At 35.9% G+C, this 19,432-nt stretch overlaps 2 protein-coding genes across 4 annotated transcripts in view; one reads left to right on the plus strand and one right to left on the minus strand.

The window, feature by feature from the left end:
• Positions 1–4,029: 4,029 nt before the first annotated feature.
• Positions 4,030–19,432, minus strand: part of LOC126737768 (protein OSCP1) — a 41,279-nt gene continuing 25,876 nt past the window's right edge. For 2 of the 3 annotated variants that reach the window (XM_050442816.1, XM_050442815.1), the window contains exons 2-5: positions 13,520–13,710; positions 13,236–13,421; positions 12,911–13,184; positions 4,030–4,332 (exon numbers count right to left, since the gene is read on the minus strand). In XM_050442816.1, the coding sequence (XP_050298773.1) occupies positions 4,115–4,332; positions 12,911–13,184; positions 13,236–13,421; positions 13,520–13,710 (869 nt within the window). In that variant the 3' untranslated portion in view covers positions 4,030–4,114. Of the gene's footprint in view, positions 4,333–12,910; positions 13,185–13,235; positions 13,422–13,519; positions 13,711–14,002; positions 14,093–19,432 lie in introns of those variants that run through there. The other variant, XM_050442817.1, reaches the window with a different exon arrangement.
• Positions 5,016–19,432, plus strand: part of LOC126737752 (SET and MYND domain-containing protein 4) — a 58,041-nt gene continuing 43,624 nt past the window's right edge. The window contains exon 1 of the mRNA XM_050442775.1: positions 5,016–5,478. Coding sequence (XP_050298732.1) covers positions 5,460–5,478 — 19 coding nt within the window. The 5' untranslated portion in view covers positions 5,016–5,459. The remainder of the gene's footprint in view (positions 5,479–19,432) is intronic.

Here is a 19,432-nt window from a genome sequence, read left to right on the forward strand (position 1 = left end):
AAGCAGTCGCCTTGCTTTAGAGTCGTCATGGTCTGGTATCATTTCCTTGGCCTGTCTAAATCTTTCTGTCCTTCTCCAATTCTTCCTTGTTTTTTCCCAGACCCAATTATTAAGTGCCTGGAAGATTTGTTTTTTGCTAAGACCAAGACAAGGTTCGGGGCCTATGAAGGGGTTAACGGAATCTTGTCTTGCCAGTTCGTCGGCCCGCTCATTGCCCTCGATACCTTGATGTCCTGGGACCCACCTCAGTCTCACTTCCCTGTGTACTGCAAGCCTTTCCAATGCGTCTCTACATTCCTGGGCTAGTGCTGAGCTGGCCCTGGGTTTCTGAATCGCCTTGAGGGCAGCTTGATTATCGGAGTAGATGCAAATCTCCCCATTACCTTCCAATGCCTCTCGTTTGTTTGCTACTTCGAGTATAGCAAACACCTCCGCTTGGAAATTTGTGGTGTGTTTCCCTAGCCGCTAGCGGGAAGGATTCCCCTGTGTTCGTTTTCATCCTGTACACTCGGCTCTGGCTGAATTGGTGCTTTTCATCCATGATCCATCTGTGTACCAGGCCTGGAAACTACTTGGCTCTTAATTTGGTTCGCCAACCATTCCTCCCTTGTTGGAATTTCGACTTGAAACCCCTTCTTTAACCGCTTTTTGTAGAGCATCTGGATGTCAGAATTGGTATGTTCCTATACATCCTGAGAGCAATCGTCATATGGCCTTGTCCTAAGTGAACATTGCTCCACCCTCCGCTATCCTTCATCCTCTTATGCGCCGCTATGGCCTCCCTCTCAATTCAGACCGGGATGTCCGGTAGCCCAAGAAGAATATTTAGTGGTGCCGCAGGTGTTGTTCTCATAGCTCCAGTAATTTCCAAGCATACCAGTCTTTGCATTCTGGTCAGCTTTTGGGCGTTGGTGATCTTCAATACGGCTGGCCACCATACCACGGATCCGTACGAGATCCTCGGTCGTATGACTGCAGTATAAAGCCATTGGTGAACGTGGGGTTTAGACCCCATCTTGTACCTATTATTGGCCGTTGCCTTATTTATTGCCTGCTCTACGTGAGTTTTAAACGTGAGCTTGCTGTTTAAAGTAAGTAATTGACCTGCTGCCTCAAAGTTAGGCGAGCCTGATACATAATGGGAGGTTTAAAGCCTGTCAAATTCCGCTTTTTAGTAAAGAGAACAAGCTCGGACTTTTCAGGGTTGACCGACAGCCCTGTCTCGCGACACCACTGTTCCACTATCCAGCACGCGACTTGCATCCGCCCACAGACTGTATTCACGAATTTACCCATGACCATCAGCCGCTTTTCACCCTGGTCTCGACACGACAGTCTACTAGTGTAGCACTGATCTTCCGGTCTTCCAGCGCCATTTTGACCCACCTGACCAGATGAGCCGGAGTGCCCCTGGTCAGGAGGGTTTGGCAGATAGTATCTGTTTTTGCCTTATCAAATGCTCCTTCCACACCAAAGAAAAGAGCAAGTGCTATTTCGTTGTTCTCAATGGTTTTTTCAGCTTTGCTCATTACAGAGTGAAGTGCCTTTTCCGTCGACTTTCCTTTCATGTAGGCGTGCTGATTCCTATGTAGTGGCAATTTTATTAGAATCTCCTTTGTTATATACCTGTCTATAAGCCTTTCTATAGTCGTTAGTAGAAATGAAGTCAGGCTTATTGCCCTAAAGGACTTTGGTTGACGGTAGCCTTTCTTGCCTGGTTTTGGGATAAAGACCACATTTACCGTCCTCATCGAAATAATGGGTATGATTTCATCAGGTCCCGCAGCCTTATATGGACTAAACTCACCCACTGCCCAAGTCCGTCTCCGGATCGGGTTTCTCGCCCCAAGATGCAGCGTTTCCTTCTCCAGGAAAGTGAGTTTTAAGGACAAGCTCGATGGTCTCTTCTTTGTTTAAGGTCCATAGTTCACCTTTCTTCAGGCATCCTATCTCGGTTTTCCTGTCAGAGCCCAGTAGCTTCAGAAGACGGACTGTGTCTGAAAAAGATCCATCTCTCCACAGAACTTGCGCCAGCAGTCTCTTGCATCGTCGGACTTCGTTTTTGAATTTCCTTCTAGCTGTTAAGTATAAATCCCAGTTCTCTTGAGTTTCCCCCTTGAAAGCGCGGTGCGACCTTCTTACGTCTTTTTTGAGACGGTCCAAAGTGTCATTCCACCAGGGCAATCTCTTGTTGCAGTCAGGAGAGGAGATCCTGGGAGGACATGTTGCCTCGTAAGAATTGATGATTATACTGTTTACACGTACCACCTCTGTATCTAGTTGCTCTTTGAAGGATATGGTTCCACCTAGAGTCCGTATGGACTGAAGAAGGCCCTTTTTAAATTTTGCCTTGTCGGTAGCCCTCGGGTTTCTCTTGAGGGACTCTTCCTCCTTATCCGAACCGATTTCGAATCGGATCATTCTATGGTCGGACATCGTTATGTCCTGCGATACCCTCCAGTTTTCAACCCTATCCACAAATGACCGTGTTACCAGCGTTATGTCGATAACCTGTTATCTAACTCGATTGACAAAAGTCGGTTCCGCATTTACGTTACCTCAAGGTTTTTCGATACTACATATTCCAATCATGCCGTACCCCTCGCGTTGGTGTCCGTACTTCCCCATACAATGTGGTGCGCGTTTGCGTCACACCCCGCGATTAATGGAAAAGCACTATTCCTACAGTATTTTATTGACTTTTTTAGTTCTTCCGTCGGGGAAAGTTGTACATATAGGCGGGTGCCGTAGGCAGGATGGTGGTCTTCAGCTTATAATAAGGTAATATACTCATATATATACCTCATATATATTAAGGTAATATATATGAGGCATTGAAGAAAAAGCCGCACCGCCGGTCTGCTCCGCCACGAGTTGATGTGGTCAAGATCCGGCAGCCGAAACTTCATCCCCCCGATGGATGCAGCAAAGTTACCACAGGTGCTACCTGGCACTACTACATCCATCGAGATTTTTCGCCAGTTGAAAGGCTACTACGCTGGCTTGGCAAGGGTGGGCCCCTATACTAACTGACGGCCCAAAAAAGCGCCTGAAACCTTGGTTGTTACGTTGCTACCTCTCCGGATGGCTCCATCTAGGGATCAGAGGTTATGCCGAGCAGCGGTGTAACCTCTGTAAGCTTAGTAACGCTTGATTAGGCTGAGTTTGGACTTTGCGTTGTAAGTTTATCGAGTCTGGATGAGAAATAAAAGCTGTTGTGTCATCACAGAAAATGAAGATCTTGGCACTTTTAAGAAATTCTGCTTTATTTCTGCTAATTTTAGAAAGTCATTTATAAAAATTTAAAATTAGCGTTTCAAGCTCACTATCCTGTGGTGTGATGCTCCAAACTACCTAGAAGATCCAGACATCTTAAATTTTCGTCACCATCACAATTAACTAGAACAAGCATAAGGAGGCTTTTATTTTAACTTATCCTTTCTTTTTTCTCAGTAAATCCATTAAAGCATTTTTATACCATTTTATAAAGTATAAAACAAGTAGTAATGAAATATTGGAAGCCATGTGATTATAGGGTGACATAAGGTGTGTTTTTTAGCTTTGAGTTGCTTGATTATGAGAATTTGAAAAATCATGCTTAATATATTCATTTTGATTTGTATTTAAGGTTTCATGGGTTGAAAACTGAAATAAAGTTGTATACCAGCAGCATGAACTTGAAACCAAAAATGTATATAAGAAGTACAAATAGGGGAAGCGGCTGATAACTTGTCATTTAAAATGACACTTTCTTCCTATCAAATAAAATCCAACCAAATGATTTTCTAAAAAACAATTTTTTTCCTAAAAACGACAATGCAAGGAAAATATAGAAGCGTGTGATTTAATGATGTTGGATAATACCGCTATCGTGTGTATTTTTTTCTGTCACATGGAAACTTAATTTCAATTACCCTATATATAAACAAATGTTGACCACAAATACCTCGTCGAAAAATTACGGTAGAAGAAAAAATAAAAGAAATATTAAAATTTAATCAAATTCATTAGAAAACAACTAGAGCGAGTTCAAAAGGCACTTTATTTTCAAAAAAGTCTTTAAGATACACATCACACATGCGTGAACTTAAAATTACATCGTAAATTAATAATTTTAAACCATTTCGTTTTGTCCCGCATCAATCATATTTAGCAAATCATCCTTGAAGCTGTTACACTCGGTTTCATCCCTGATATTCATATCGGTCATCAGAGATTGTAAATTGTCATTGTCATTTACGTTGACATCTATACTGTCAAACCTGTCATCCATCGGATTATTATTTAATTTAGATTCTGTGAGAGAACAGAGCCGAAGCATGTTTGGGTTTCCTGTAAAAGAGTTAATAATTAGCAGCTATTTTGTATCTTCAATTAATTTTTTTGCTTAGAGCGAATAAATATTTAATATATTAGTTCTTGATATAGTATAAAAAAACTTTTTCTACTATCATGCGTAAAGTTTTCACTTTACACACTTTCCAGGGTGTGTAAAGTTTCACTTTTTACGCATTTATAATTTGTCACGTTTTTGTACTGTAAAGTCGTTTAAGTGCGTAATTTGATATTTGTGATTTTTTTATGTTTTCTTCGGTAGTAGAAAAAAATTTGTATGTTACACGTGTGTAAATTCCCCTTTTTTATTTTAAGTTTCCCATTCATCAAAAAAGGCATATTTTACCCACTTGTTACATAAATAACTATTTGAAAGAAAAAACACCGAATAATAACTAATATGCCTCAAAACATTTTTTGAAGAAAAATTCAATGTAATATATACAAGTATATAAGTTGTACTTAAGTTCTAGCCAATGTTTAAGCTATTGGAAGTTATAAGTATCTAATAAAAAATATATATTAGTGTTAAGGACTAATCGTTCCACGGATATATATAAACCCATCGGAATATAAGTAAAACGACCAGTCGACGGTCGAGGCGAGGCAGTCCCCGTACGATCGATGAAAGGCGAGGGTCTCGCGCCGACACCAAGATCAAACATGTGACGTCATTTTGTACTTCACAATTAATAACGTTTTTTTTTGTACGTTTTCTTAACTGTCATGTTTCTTTCGATGTGTAATAAAAATACAGCCCATATCTTTAAATTGTGTTATTAAATAAAGTCCACTATTATCGAAGGTGACCGATAACGGTGTCCTTGGAGCCGGATGTGTGAAAATAGCCAGTTTTTTATCGGACTTTAAAACTTGGACCTTATTTGAACGTTTTTTGTGACTACTCTAGGACAATTTGGTGGCAATAGTTTTGTGCCTATTGTGGACTATCAAGGACCTTTGTTAAATTGCACTGTTTTATTGAAAGCTTTAGGTTTTTTTAGTAGCAATTTGTGAACCACAGTGATTTTTTGATTTTTTTTGGACCTTAAAGTGATTTTTAGAGTGCCTATAAGCTCTAAATACATATGAACCGTAATTAATAAGAATTTTATGTTGTGGAAATGCTGATGTCAAAAGTGGGTAAGTCCTATTTTGCCTAAATCCCTTCTTGAATAGCAGTTTATTTGGCGTTAATAGGGTTGTTATTTTGATTTGTTTGACACTTATAAATATAACTCAATATGGCTGAGGAAGCATTCAAAAAGTTAAATATTAGTCGTGGCGCTTGGAAAGCTCAAAAAACACGTTTTGAGAAAAAATTAGAGGAGTTTGAAATGCAAACCGCTTTATGTGATGTTGAGATGTGTGAGCTTACGAATCGGGTAGAAAAAATAGAGGAAATTTATAACAAATTTCAGGGTATTCAAGAAGAAATCGAATACATCTCCGATAACTTGGAGAAAGAGTTAGAAGAGAGAGCTTTATTTGAAAACTCTTTCTTTAGCTTATTAGCTAGGGCACGCGCTCTGTTGAAAAAACATAAACCGATTCCAGGCGATCTATCGGTTTTAACCGCGGTTAAGCCTTTGGTTGACCTTGAAAAGTCCCTTTATAACATAACCAATCGTATCCGCTTAGACGTGTTTGGTTGAAGTAACTTCGTAACTTGTCAGCTGTCGCTCTCATCATTTTGTTTGTTTGTAAATAATACCCCAGACGCCAGTAATGTTATGTGTAATTAGTTCTTAAACATAAATATCAAAAAAGAATACTAGCCATAATAAATTTTGTGTCATCTTTAAAAAGGAAATAATTTGTTGTTTGTTTTTATTTTTTCCCGCACTTATTTTAATATTTTTGACATTTGACGTTTAGAAAACAGCTCCAGACGTGGGTAATTACCGTTCCAAATTGATGACGTAAAAGGGCTAATTGGTGACGTCACGTATCTCAAACAGTTATAACTATAACCGCTTGGACGTGTTTGGTTAATACCATTTAGGAACGGTAATTACCGATAGACCGCTTGGAATCGGTTATAGTGTGGTAAATGATGACGTTCGCAGTAATGTTAGCAGCGATAAAATAAGTCAAAATGGTGGAGATTTGAGTGGAATTAGGTTACCTCAAACTCCTTTATCTAAATTTTCTGGCGACTATAGAACTTGGTTAGAGTTTAGGGATTTATTTTTAAGTTTAATACACATGAGTACTAGCTTAGTGCCAGTTAAAAAGTTTCACTACCTCCGCGGTTGTTTAGAAGGATCAGCTGCAGAAGTTATAAAATCTTTAGATTTTATTATTATAGAATTATGAAAATGCTTGGATGACTTTATGCGAAAGATACAATAATAATCGTCTGTTGGTACATATGCATTTAAAATCGTTATTTGAATTAGAAACTATAGACCGTGAGGCGGCAGACAAAATTAGAAGTTTAGTTGATAGTGTGTCAAAGGGTTTAAATGCATTAAAAACTTTAGATCAGAACACTGATCATTGGGGTGTTTTGATTGCATATTTGGTTAGCACTAAACTCGATAGAAATACAGAGCGTGAGTGGGAAAAATTTAAAGGTACTCGTTTGACAATATTGGAATGGAACGATTTAAAGGAGTTTTTAAAATCCAGAGCTGACTTTTTAGAGACAGTTGAACGGAAAAATACTGTACCAAATTCGGTGCAAAAGGAAAGATTTTACTCTCAAAGTCGCTATGACAAAAATAAACAGAAATCTAGCAGAAGTTTTGTATCAAATGAAATAAAATGTATTATTTGTCAAAAGGATCATGTAATATCTACTTGTGAGTCATTTTTAAAATTATCAGTCAATGATCGCATCGAAAAGGCTAAATCATTGAGGCTTTGTTTGTCATGTTTAAGACCAGGTCATTTTAGCAAATTTTGTAGGTTTGGTGGTTGTACAAAGCCAGCATGTAAGGGTAAACATAACGTTTTATTGCATCTTGATTATGGTATTAAAAAAAGGGAATCTAGCCCGCAGAACTCCGAACCTCAACCGCCGAAGCAGAATAGTCAAGACTCCACTGAAGAAATTGTATTTGTGTTTCTTCTAACACAGAAAATATTGTATTCTTATCGACGGCTATAGTAAAGGTGCAAGACAAGAATGGTGCTTGGCACGCTGCGCGCGCTTTACTAGATTCTGGGAGTCAGTCATCTTATATAACTTCTGAGTTGTGTAATAAGCTTAATTTAGACATGCAGCAATGTAGGCTTCTAATTCGTGGCATAGGTCAAAATGCTTCTGAAGTAAAGTTTAAATGCGAATTAAATATTAGATCTTTACATGGTACTTTCAAGACTACTTTGAATTGTTTAGTTATGCCACATATCACTAGTAGCATTCCAGCTGTTTATGTAAACACAAACAGACTTGTGATTCCCAATAATGTAACTTTGGCTGACCCTTCCTTTAATAAGCCAAATAAAATCGACTTAATGATTGGCAATGATTTATTCTATTAACTTTTGTGTATAGGTCAGATACGTTTGGGACCTCAAAATCCTATTTTGCAAAAAACTAAGGTTGGATGGGTAGTTGTGGGCCTATGGCAGTTCCACCTTCTATAGGTACTTACGTTTGCAATCTTAGCGTAAAAGAATCAAAAGGTATTGAATTTGATTTAAGAAAGTTTTGGGATGTAGAGCAAGAATTTTCTAGCAATAATAAAATATTCTCTAGTCAGGAGAATGAATGTGAGGCTTATTTTCAGAGAACTTTTCGTAGAGATGCAGACGGCAGATTTATTGTGTCTATGCCTCTTAAGGAACCGCTAGAAAGTTTAGGTGAATCAAAAGATAAGGCTTTTAAGAGATGTTTGAACCTAGAGAGAAAGTTTGAATCTAATCCATCTTTTAGGGAAAAATATGTCCAGTTTATGAAAGAGATCACTTCAAGATGAGTCACTTCAACATATGACTGAAGCTAGTGCAAAAGAGTGTGATTTCGCGTATTATATGCCACATCATGGGGTAATAAAAAAAGAGAGTATCACTACGAATCTTAGAGTCGTGTTTGATTGTAGTATGCCAACAACATCTGGTAAGTCGCTTAATGATCTACAAATGGTAGGGCCTGTGTTGCAACCTGATTTATTGAGTATTTTGTTCAGATTTCGCGAGTATCCGTTTGTGGTGTCTTCTGATGTTGCTAAGATGTATAGAGCGTAATTGAGCCAACACAGCGGCCGTTGCAACGAATCGTCTGGCGCGAATCACCCCATGAGAAGGTTAAAATTTTTGATTTAAATACCGTGACATACGGTCAGTCTGCTGCTAGCTTCTTAGCAGTCAGGTGTTTAGTGCAATTAGCCCAAGATTGTAAGGACAGTTTTCCTGATATTTCTAAAATCATTGAGACATCCTTTTACGTCGATGATTTTTTCCGTTGACTCTATAGAACACAGGCAGTATGTGTGTCAGAAAGTGTCTGACGTTTTAAAAACTGGTTGCTTTGTATTAAGAAAGTGGCTTTCAAATGAGCCTGAAATTTTGAGATCTGTGAGTAATGTGGACGAAAGTTTTGGAATTTTGGAATTTGGTCAAAGCGAAAATACCAAAACTCTCGGGTTGACGTGGTCGTGTAAATCTGATTATTTGACATACAGGATAAAGATACAAGAAAGGTCAAGTAGAAGTACAAAACGTGGTGTTTTGAGTGAAATAGCTTTGATATTTGATCCTTTACGACTTCTCGCACCATGTGTTGTTGTTGTTAAAGTTTTGCTACGAAAATTGTGGGTTCAGAAATTATCCTGGGATGACAGTTTGCTAGCTGAAATCAACAGGACCTGGATTAAGTTTCGTGAAGAGTTACCTTACATAAATGACCTTAAAATTCCACGTCATGTTACTTGTGTAAAGCCTGAAAAAATCGGGTTGCATGGGTTTTCAGATGCGTGCGTTTATAGTTATGGTGCTTGTATATACCTAAGATCAATTGATGCACAGGGTATTATTACAGTTAGATTGTTGTGTGCTAAATCAAAGGTTAGTCCTTTAAAGCCTTTGACTACCCCTAGATTAGAGTTGTGTGCAGCATTGGTTTTAGCTCGCTTAGCTGAGAAGGTTCTTAGGTCTTTAACATGTAATATTGAGAGGTGTATCTTTTGGACGGATTCGTCAATAGTGCTGGGATGTTTAAAGACTGCTCCTAATTTGCTCAAAACTTTTGTGAGTAGCAGGGTGAATGAAATTCAAACTTTAACCGAAAGTCACGAATGAAGACATGCTACTTCGGAAAACAATATAGCTGATGTTTTATCAAGAGGCGTATTTCCTCATCAGATTTCAAAATTAGATACATGGTGGAATGGTCCATCGTTTTTGTACCAACCTGAGGGAAATTGGCCCACTTCCATTGTAACCATTCAAAACCTTTCTGAGCTACGTCCAAATAGAAAAATTTTTAGCTTTATTTCAGTTAATTTTCAAGAGCAGGTATTTAGTCAGTTTTCCGAGTTTTGGAAACTGGTAAAGTTTTTTGCTATTTGGTTACGATATTTCCACAACTTGCGTTGTAAAATTTCAAAGAAACCAAATGAACATAGAAAGGGTCGTATTAATTTCTTTGAGCTGATTGAGTCTAGGAATACTTTAGTTAAAATTTCTCAACAAACTAGTTTTCCCGATGAGTATTTTTCATTGTTCACCGAAAAAAAAAACTGCATTCTAAAGGTAGAATATTAAGCTTAAATCCATTCATGGATAAGGATGGGATAATGCGTGTAGGAGGCAGATTAAATCAATCTAATTATGATTTTAATAAGAAACATCCTATGTTAATCTCATCAAAGCATCGTTTGGCTAGTCTTATTTTTGAGTTCGAACGTAAACGTTTAATGTATGCGGGACCACAGTTGTTACTTTCATCTGTGAGAGAAGTATATTGACCTATTGCTGGCAGAAATTTAGCCAAGGCTGTCGTAAGAAAATCCTTGACATGTTTTCGTTTTAAGCCGCAGCAGACTAAGCCTATTATGGGTGATCTACCGAGAAACAGATTGATCCCTGGTAAAGTTTTTGACGTAGTTGGTGTTGACTACATGGGACCACTAAATTTTAAACATAAAAAGGGACGCGGAGCAAGGTTGCTAAAATGTTATGTGAGTATTTTCGTGTGTTTCATAACGAAAGCTATTCACCTTGAAATCGTGTCTGATTTGAGTAGTGATGCTTTTTTTTTTGGCATTTCGCAGATTTGTTTCGCGTAGTGGAAAATCTAGTCATATTTATAGCGATAATGGCACTAATTTTAAGGGAGCTAACCGGGAACTAAATGTTCTTGGTGAATATTTAATAAATGAGAAATGTCATCTTGAACAGTTGTATTTAAACGAACAGATCCAGTGGCACTTCATTCCAGTCAACTCTCCACATTTCGGTGGTTTATGGGAAGCGGGTGTCAAATCTTCAAAACATCACCTAAAGAGGGTAGCAGGTAACGCACATTTTACTTTTGAAGAATTGACAACTCTATTGGCCCAAATAGAGGCTATTTTGAACTGCCGGCCACTTACTCCCCTTTCAACTGATCCCAACGATTATAATCCCCTTTCTCCGGCCCACTTTTTAATTGGGAAAAGCCTAACCGGAATACCCGATCCTAATGTGACACTAATATCCGAAAATAGACTTTCCACATATCAGCGCATTCAGCAAGTTAAGCAAAATTTTTGGAATCGCTGGAATAAAGAGTACGTAAGTGAACTCCAGCAAAGAACGAAATGGAAACAAACACAATCAGATATTAAGGTAAATAGTTTAGTCATCATCAAGGAAAATAACGTACCTCCAATGAATTGGAAGTTGGGTAGCATTTTGTCGGTTTATCCCGGTAAAGACAAGATTAATCGTGTTGCTGATATTAAGACTTCAAGTGGTGTGATCAAACGCGCTTTTTCTAGAATATGTCCTTTGCAAATTGACTGTTAAGGTTGAAGCTAATAAAGTGCAGTGCTTCAAGGCGGGGGGCATGTTAAGGACTAATCGTACCACGGATATATATAAACACATCGCCGGCGTCAGTAGCATCGCGCATCTCACCGCGCTTGCGTTCATAGGAATATAAGTAAAACGACCAGTCGAGTCGACGGTCGAGGCAGTCCCTGTACGATCGATGAAAGGCGAGGGTCTCGCGCGTCACCAAGATCAAACATGTGACGTCATTTTGTACTTCACAATTAATAACGTTTTTTTTTGTACGTTTTGTTAAATGTCATGTTTCTTTCGATGTGTAATAAAAATAAAGTCCATATCTTTAAATTGTGTTATTAAATAAAGTCCACTATTATCGAAGGTGATAACAATTAGTCTTATATATAATCGATATACGAATGCTCCAATATAAAAAAGTATTTTCTAACAAATATTGTTTGTCTTAATGTTTTTTTTATATTACCTATACCCAAACACTTAGATATACAGGGTGACAATTTGAAAACGAACAGCATTAAATATTGCCCCTACTTATAAAATTCTACATAAACTGCATCTGTTTTTTAAAATCGTGACTTCACATCACAAATGAGCGAAATGTAATGTAATAACTAATTTTAAAACGGATTGCATTCATCGCCTTGTAGCACGTTTAAAAATTGTACCTACCAATAGTATACAACATACATCCAAATTCTTCTATTTATTTACATTTCGTCTTAAATATCGACACTACAACGTATAAATCAATTTTTTTTTGCCATTTACGACAAAACAAGATTCCTATTTTGCTTATGCATGCTATCAAATGATAAGTTGGTACTTGTTCTTTACTTTCCGACTTTATTTCATATTCTTCTAGAATTAGTGAAAAAATCTGTGAAAGTTAATTTCAGATAGTTTTCAATTATTAGTGTCATTTTTTAAAATGATTTACACTATTGCTGAAGGCATAGAAATGATTTTCATTTATGGAGCTCAAAATCGTTGCTTTGCAAGAACGGCGGCCATATTCAACGAAAGACATCGTGAAAGAAATGGTGGACACAAGTACATCCGTGAGTTAGTAGCTAAATTTAAAGAAACAGGATCTATTGGTAATGAGAAATGAAATGAGCCAAGCCTGCTCAATGATGCCGCTCAGATTGAGGTTTTTGGTGAAGTTGCTATGACTCCGACTACGTCCCTTCGTAAGGTTGCAGCCCTTCGTAAGGTTGCAGATCAAACTGGACTGTCGTGTGAGTCAGTCAGGAAAGTATTGAAGCTTTACAAATTTTATCCATACAAACTCCTAATTACTCAAGAAGTAGGGGATGATGACCCAGATCACCGTATTGAGTTTTGCAAAATTATGACAGAACAGATTATTACTTTTTTTGCCCACGTTAAATTACGTTGACTAAATTAAATTAACGTGTTTCGCCTAATTTTTATACTATCATTGGGAGAAGCAATATTAAATTCTGTTCGTTTTCAAATTGTCATCCGGTATATAATATTACATTCATATTATTTAATGCATGTTCAATATAACAAATAATACCTTGACTTATCTATAGTTTTTTCTCTTTATGGATATTAAACGATATAGAAAAATTTAAACACTTCTTACCCTCATTGCTCCCAGTGCTCAACTTCCTCTCCCCCAGCATTTCATGAACAAAGAACTTTAACTCATTAGCATTCTTTACTTCTAAAAAGTCTTCAGAAGCTTTATGTTCATTTTGGTTTTCCAATATGCGCCCGTTTTGTGTCACGTGATAGATATTTTCGCCGATGTTTTGCAACATTTTTTCCGCCACAGGATCCAAATCATTGATGTTAAAATTACCGTCGTCATTCTGTAGTCCCATGCGTAAAAGTAGTGATACTCTAACGTTGAACTTCTAAAATAATTGTTATAGTTTCTTTTTTAAGGATATAATTGTAAAATTTACTTGGCACCAGCCTACAAGATCTTCATGCACTGCTCTTTTTTCATCTCCAGTAAGTATTTTATTGAAGTTCTCCATTATGTTTTGTACTCTATGAAGCTGTAGCTGAGTTCCTTCACTAGCCACGTATGATTCTAGTTCGTAAAGATGACGCTGAGTAGTTTCTATAATTGCTGACGAAATAGTTAACTAAAAAAAAAGTGTTATACTTTGGTAAGCTTAGAGAGTGGATTTCGGTGTATATCGTTCGATTCAAATAAAGATTTCAAGCGACTGAGTTCACTTGCCTGCCACTTAAAAACCATCGTAATTAAGTCCCATAATTTATTCATGCTTACTGGATCTAACTTCATAGCGCTTGAATTCGCTATGGTTTCTATAATTTCGCGCACCTCTCCTTCAGAAGAGACAGGTTGAGGCTTCATTAAATCTTTAATCAGTCTGTTAGAGGTTAGGCCTGCTATTAGATCTTCTAAAACTGTAAGATAGAAAAACAATGACATTTATGAGAAAATTTTGAGAATTTTATACAAATCCTGAAATGATAGTTTTCAAAGAGCAACAGGCAGGAAAAATTATGTAAATTTTAGGTTCAAGGGCAAATTTTTAAAAAAGATTATTTTAAATTTTGACATACAAATATATTTTGTTTATACGGGTATTGAAATATTCTAGCTGATTTGATTGAATCTATTATAGGTAATTTAAATGGTGCGCAAAATAACAACCAAAAATATAACTTTAATTAGTTGTTAGTGTCAATAACAGACCTTATATGTAAACCTATTAGGCTAAACGTCAGTATAAGCCTAAATAAACTTATCTAACGAACCTAAACTACAAAATAACAGCAAACTGTATAATAACTGATTAATTTATAATATTTTTACATGTTCATAACAATACAAGTTATACAGATTAAAGATAATGAAACTGTCACTGTTTTTTTTTTTTAAATAAGTCGTCACAAAGTTATAGTTTGCAAAATGTTTGACCTTGTCACCTGGTAATAAATCGATATTACTCTTACAGGATGTATAGTTTTCAGTCTATATCTTCCAAAAATAAATATGTGTTTGGTTTGGTGATCTGTAGATACATAATGTAACGATATTAGTAACATCGCCGGTGCGAACTGTTCTTCGTCATTCCGGAATGATACAAGTAAACACACCTCACGATATCTCTGGATATCGTAAAGGTTAGCGAGAATCTTGCAGAATAGCGTTTTGTCGAGTATATAAGCCGGTGTCGTCGCTGGGGAGACAGTTGACAGTTCAATGTAGTGCAGTTCAGAATATTGGCGCAAAATTTAAGTGGAATATTGGAGCGATTATTATCGGACATAAATAATAGTAAATAAATAAATTGAAAATAAATATTACTAGTAGTCGTAAGTAATCGTCTTTAATAGTGTAAATGTGTAAATAAATTAGTCGACTATTTTCGTGCATCGATTTTTTAAATTCACATCTAACGAAAAGAAAAACGTGACAATATTATATTAAATGCAAAATTATTTGCAAATAATATTCCTTTTAATTTTATGTATCAGTCAACAGTTCTTGGTAAAGTGAATAAATAGCTATGCTCTTTGTCTAAATTTTATATGATTTTCTCTTGGGAAATTATTTTTTCCTAAAAAAATCGTTTTAAATTATCACTTAGATTCTTATATTTATTATTTCAATGTGTTATTCTTATTTGTAATTAAAATTACACATGCCTGCTACATAATAACACTTCGATAAGACTATATCCATATTGTATAATTTGACTATGTATTGTTGGAATTTTGTATACGCGCCAATTTTTATGGTCTGTAGGCAGATATACGTAAGAAGTTTTTTTGTAATTTTTATAGCGTTAGTCTGTAGTTAATATTTTTTCAGACTAATGTTAGCTGATAATTTATTAAGTTTAAAAAATCCTTTCTACTTAATAGCGCCTATGTCAATATTTAAGTTAAAAGTTCAAATGTTTATCATTATTCTGCTCAGTGCTTCTTAGAAATAAGAAAAGCTTACAAGCTTTTGTTATTTCTAGGATCTTTCACTGCTCTATCTTCTATTAAATGTTTAAATGATGCTATTAAACTATTTTTAATTGATTTGAAGAATCTCCGGATGCTATTGAATAATGAAGTATTTTACTTTAAGATTGCTGGTTTTCTAAGAGAAATGATCAACGGTTCATGGATTTTCTCTGTCACCTTCAGGTAAACAATTATTTTGCTTAAGACAGATTGGCTTTGGCTCAAAATGTATAAAACTAACTTATATTTTTCCACGCTCAGATAACGAAGAAGACCTCATGGAAGTTCGCAACGGAGTTAAAAACTAAAGTTTAAAAATGTTATGATTAAAGCACTTTAGGTCAGCACTTTAATCAGTTGTGCTTGAGACTCTGTTAAGCCTTCCGGCCCTGGACCTTGTGGTGCAATTTGAGGCAATAAGGACGGCGCATAGGCTACATGCCTGTGGTGAAATACGAGCAGTCTATATACAGCAGTTACTATATGGCACCTGATAAAGTGGATTGTAAAGGTCTTGTGACCTATATTTCAGGCAGAAAGGAGTGAGTGTCTCAAATCAACTTTCGCTCCAGAACAACAGAGCTGGTACAGAGTGCAGGAGGCCCCTTATAACATTAGAACATACTCGCTGAAGATGCTCGCTTCTGTCTTGTAGGCTGAAGTACTTGCTGTATCGAAATACGGACAGAAAATCTTAACTTGCGGACTCCACTTGCTTAATAAATCTTCTCAGACAGCAGGGTTATCATTAAGGCTATTACCTCCCAATAGGTCAGCTCCAAACACGAACTTTAGTGCATAAATGTTCTGGAGGAATCGCTGAAGGCTGCAGTATTATGCTTGTCTGGACGCTAGAAACGAGGAAGCAGACTCTCTTGCTGGACTGGGATCTGAGAAAGAGCCGGTAGGCCCTGAACCTATAATCGGTATATCTAAATTTGTAGCTGTTTCATCAATGAAGAGTCTGCCCGATAAGTGGACCCTTTGGAGATGGACGAAAGCACCTGACATGAGACAGGCTAAGGCACACATAGATGGGCCGTGTGCCTGTCTTAGACAACTACTGCGCTTTAAGAGGTGCATAATCCGGCTAGTGATAAGTCTTAACCGAACACTGGTATTTAGGAATCTCCACGACATTGATATTGCGGAATGCCGGTGGTGTTGAGATGGGGATAAAACTGCCGACCAGGTTATCGGGGATTGCCCAGCACTCCCGTGCGCTATGTTTAAATATCTGGGTTGCACCTATAGTTACTCAGCGACATTAAGCCTTTTTGAACAGAGTGCCTATTTTATTTGAAAGTGGGCAGAGTACCACTTTAGCTGCCCACTGCTTTTAAATTCATAATATCTTTAAATACGCACTTCATATTAGGATTAATGATTGAGAACTCTCATCAATACTTAATTAAAAAAATTAATAATTTAAAAAATCATAACAGTAGACCAAGATTTTATTGTCACACCTTGGACCGCAGTGAGAGGGTAAAATAGCATATTAAATATCTTAGAGCCAAATGTTTTCAGAGACTGAAGTTATAAAATATATAAATTATTTGGGGTGTAACCCTCAAATTCTTTAAAGTTTTGTAATACCTTCAAACTCGGCGAGTAGGTCAATGTACATAAAATATGGAACATATATTTTATAGATAATTATTGTAATTATCTAGTTAACACTTGATTATTGTCGAAGATAATAATTGCTAGTTCTCAATACGCATTCGGAAAATATTTTTTATATTCATAAGTTTTAACTCAAATATGTGCTATATTATTCAGGTAATTTATTTTCGATTTTATTGAAATATAAAGTGAATATACATACATAATTTATGGGTAAATTATAGGTAGGCACCTATTCCACCTAAGAACTAAAACATTTACTATATTATTATTATTCCTTTAAGCGAACAGAATTTATGATATATGGTAAAATATAACATGTTTAATGCTTCAAAGACAAAAAATCGAAAGAGCGTTCTATTATTATTCTTTCAGCAGACATTTTTATTAAATATCGATTTTTCATTCATTTGGTTTCGGGAGTTCTATTTATTCCATAAAGGGACGTGGGAGGCGCTACTTATAATGGACGAAGGCGTCAAACAATGGAAATAAACTCAAGGAATTTTAAGAGCTTTGCTGTTATTGTGGATTTCATTCCTTGTGAAAAAAAACTAATGAACTACAAAAAACTTTAATAGTTTTCTGTGCTTTTTTCCATATTTGATAAATACAAGTACCTATTATTTTATTACCTTTTTAATGATTTTTTTATTATTTATATGTATTTTGCTATATCAAAAAATCAAGCATATGTAGCGTACGGAAGCCCTAAGCAATCAACACTGTAAATAAATACTTTACGCGAAACTATGTTTCGTTTTTTTCTTATCTCGCAAAATATCTGTATGTTTAAATTTTTTTCATTCGCTTGTAAAAACATTTACAAAAACCTTATCACATGTTTTAATATATGTATTATTATTATTATGAGTTTTCATGCCAGCGGCAATCGCACTCGCCCCTGGGGAGGGGGGCATATTTATTACTATTATTATTATTATTATTATTATTATTATTATTATTATTAATATATCGATTACAGAAAGACCTTTGATGCGGTGCCACATTAATGGCCTATGTACTTATTTATTCGTTCAGGCTATTTATATAGGGTAGGTTAACGCATCCTTTTGGCAATCGATAAATCTCTAGCTTTCCGGTGGTAGCAGCATTGAAACTAATAGTATCCCAATTCACAGGGGGATTCCCTAAGCTCAATCTGATTTTGCCTTGCCAATCCTCTCTTAAGCCGACTAAATTCAACTAGGTATGGATTTTCTAAAACCTACAATAAAGAAGTAGCCATGCTTAATCATTTACTTTATATAGATGACCTTAATTGCAATCGTCATCCATATTAAGTAAATGATTAGACTTTTACCAACCAATAAACCAAATTCCATACTGTTAATATTATTGCAGCCACGTAATTTTCAGATGGAAAGCTAGCACATCATCTAAGCAATAGACGTAGAAGAAACATAGAAATACTTAAAAATAAAACAAACTCAAATAATAGATTATAGAAGTATATAGAATGAATTAACGAACAAGTTCATGACAGCTATAGCAAGCAACTAGATCAGAAAATCTTTTGAAAACTTGCGATCGTTCTTTTTGCGGATGACGTAACACCACTTAAACTTCGGAAGCTTCAGTTTCAAATACATCATAGTATCTAACAGTATCTATAGAAAATTAGATTGGGAAACCACTATATTAAAGGTATGTCAACAAGAACGGCAGTAGTACGTCTAAATACTGGGTGACCTCGGGTTAACATTTACTCTAAATGTGAGTTGCTTAGGTTTAGGTTTATCGTTAGTTTGGTTTAAAAAATTTAAACTGTTTTTAAATATTTTAAAATAAAACTAAGAATTTTTAATTTTTAGTTCACTAATTGTCATCTACGTGGCCTGCAAATTTTGAAGGTAGTGTATCTTTGAAAATTCAAATACAAAATTGTTTCGAAAGCGATTCTACAACATCGTTTCAATAAGACGCCTCAGTTTTCACTTGGAAGAAGACATTGAAGATGACTTAGATCTCAATGCAAACAAGAGTCCTGTTGAAAAGTTACTGTCTAGCCTATCTTCAACTTTAAAAAGCGGAACTCTTAAATAATTTAATTTAATTTGTTTTATAGGTTAGGAATATGTAATTCCGACGAATAGCTATTTTCTAATATTACCATGAAAAACAAGATTAATTATAAAAATTTTGAATATTTAAACAGACGAAATTTATTTAGAATGTTAAAAACAAATATAATGATACGAGAATTTAATTAGTGCCATAAATACAATTACTAGGAACTCAGCATACAAGTATATTAATAGTTGAACATTAGTGAGATCTATTGTGGGCTACTTTGAAGGGTAAACAGATGCGATCAAAGCCACTTTGTTTTCATTTATATATGTGTCAAATCTTATACCGGGAAAAGACTTTTTGTGGGAAAGCCTTATTACATACTTTTATTGGAATAAAACGGCTGCTGGGACTTATCAACTGTAGGTTGAAGCTTATGGTAAACATGCGCCAACCCAAAAAACTTGTGGATGTTTCAACGTGTTAAAAGTAGTGATTTTGA

Source organism: Anthonomus grandis, chromosome 6 (genome assembly GCF_022605725.1).
Source record: "Anthonomus grandis grandis chromosome 6, icAntGran1.3, whole genome shotgun sequence".
Lineage (NCBI taxonomy): Eukaryota > Metazoa > Arthropoda > Insecta > Coleoptera > Curculionidae > Anthonomus > Anthonomus grandis.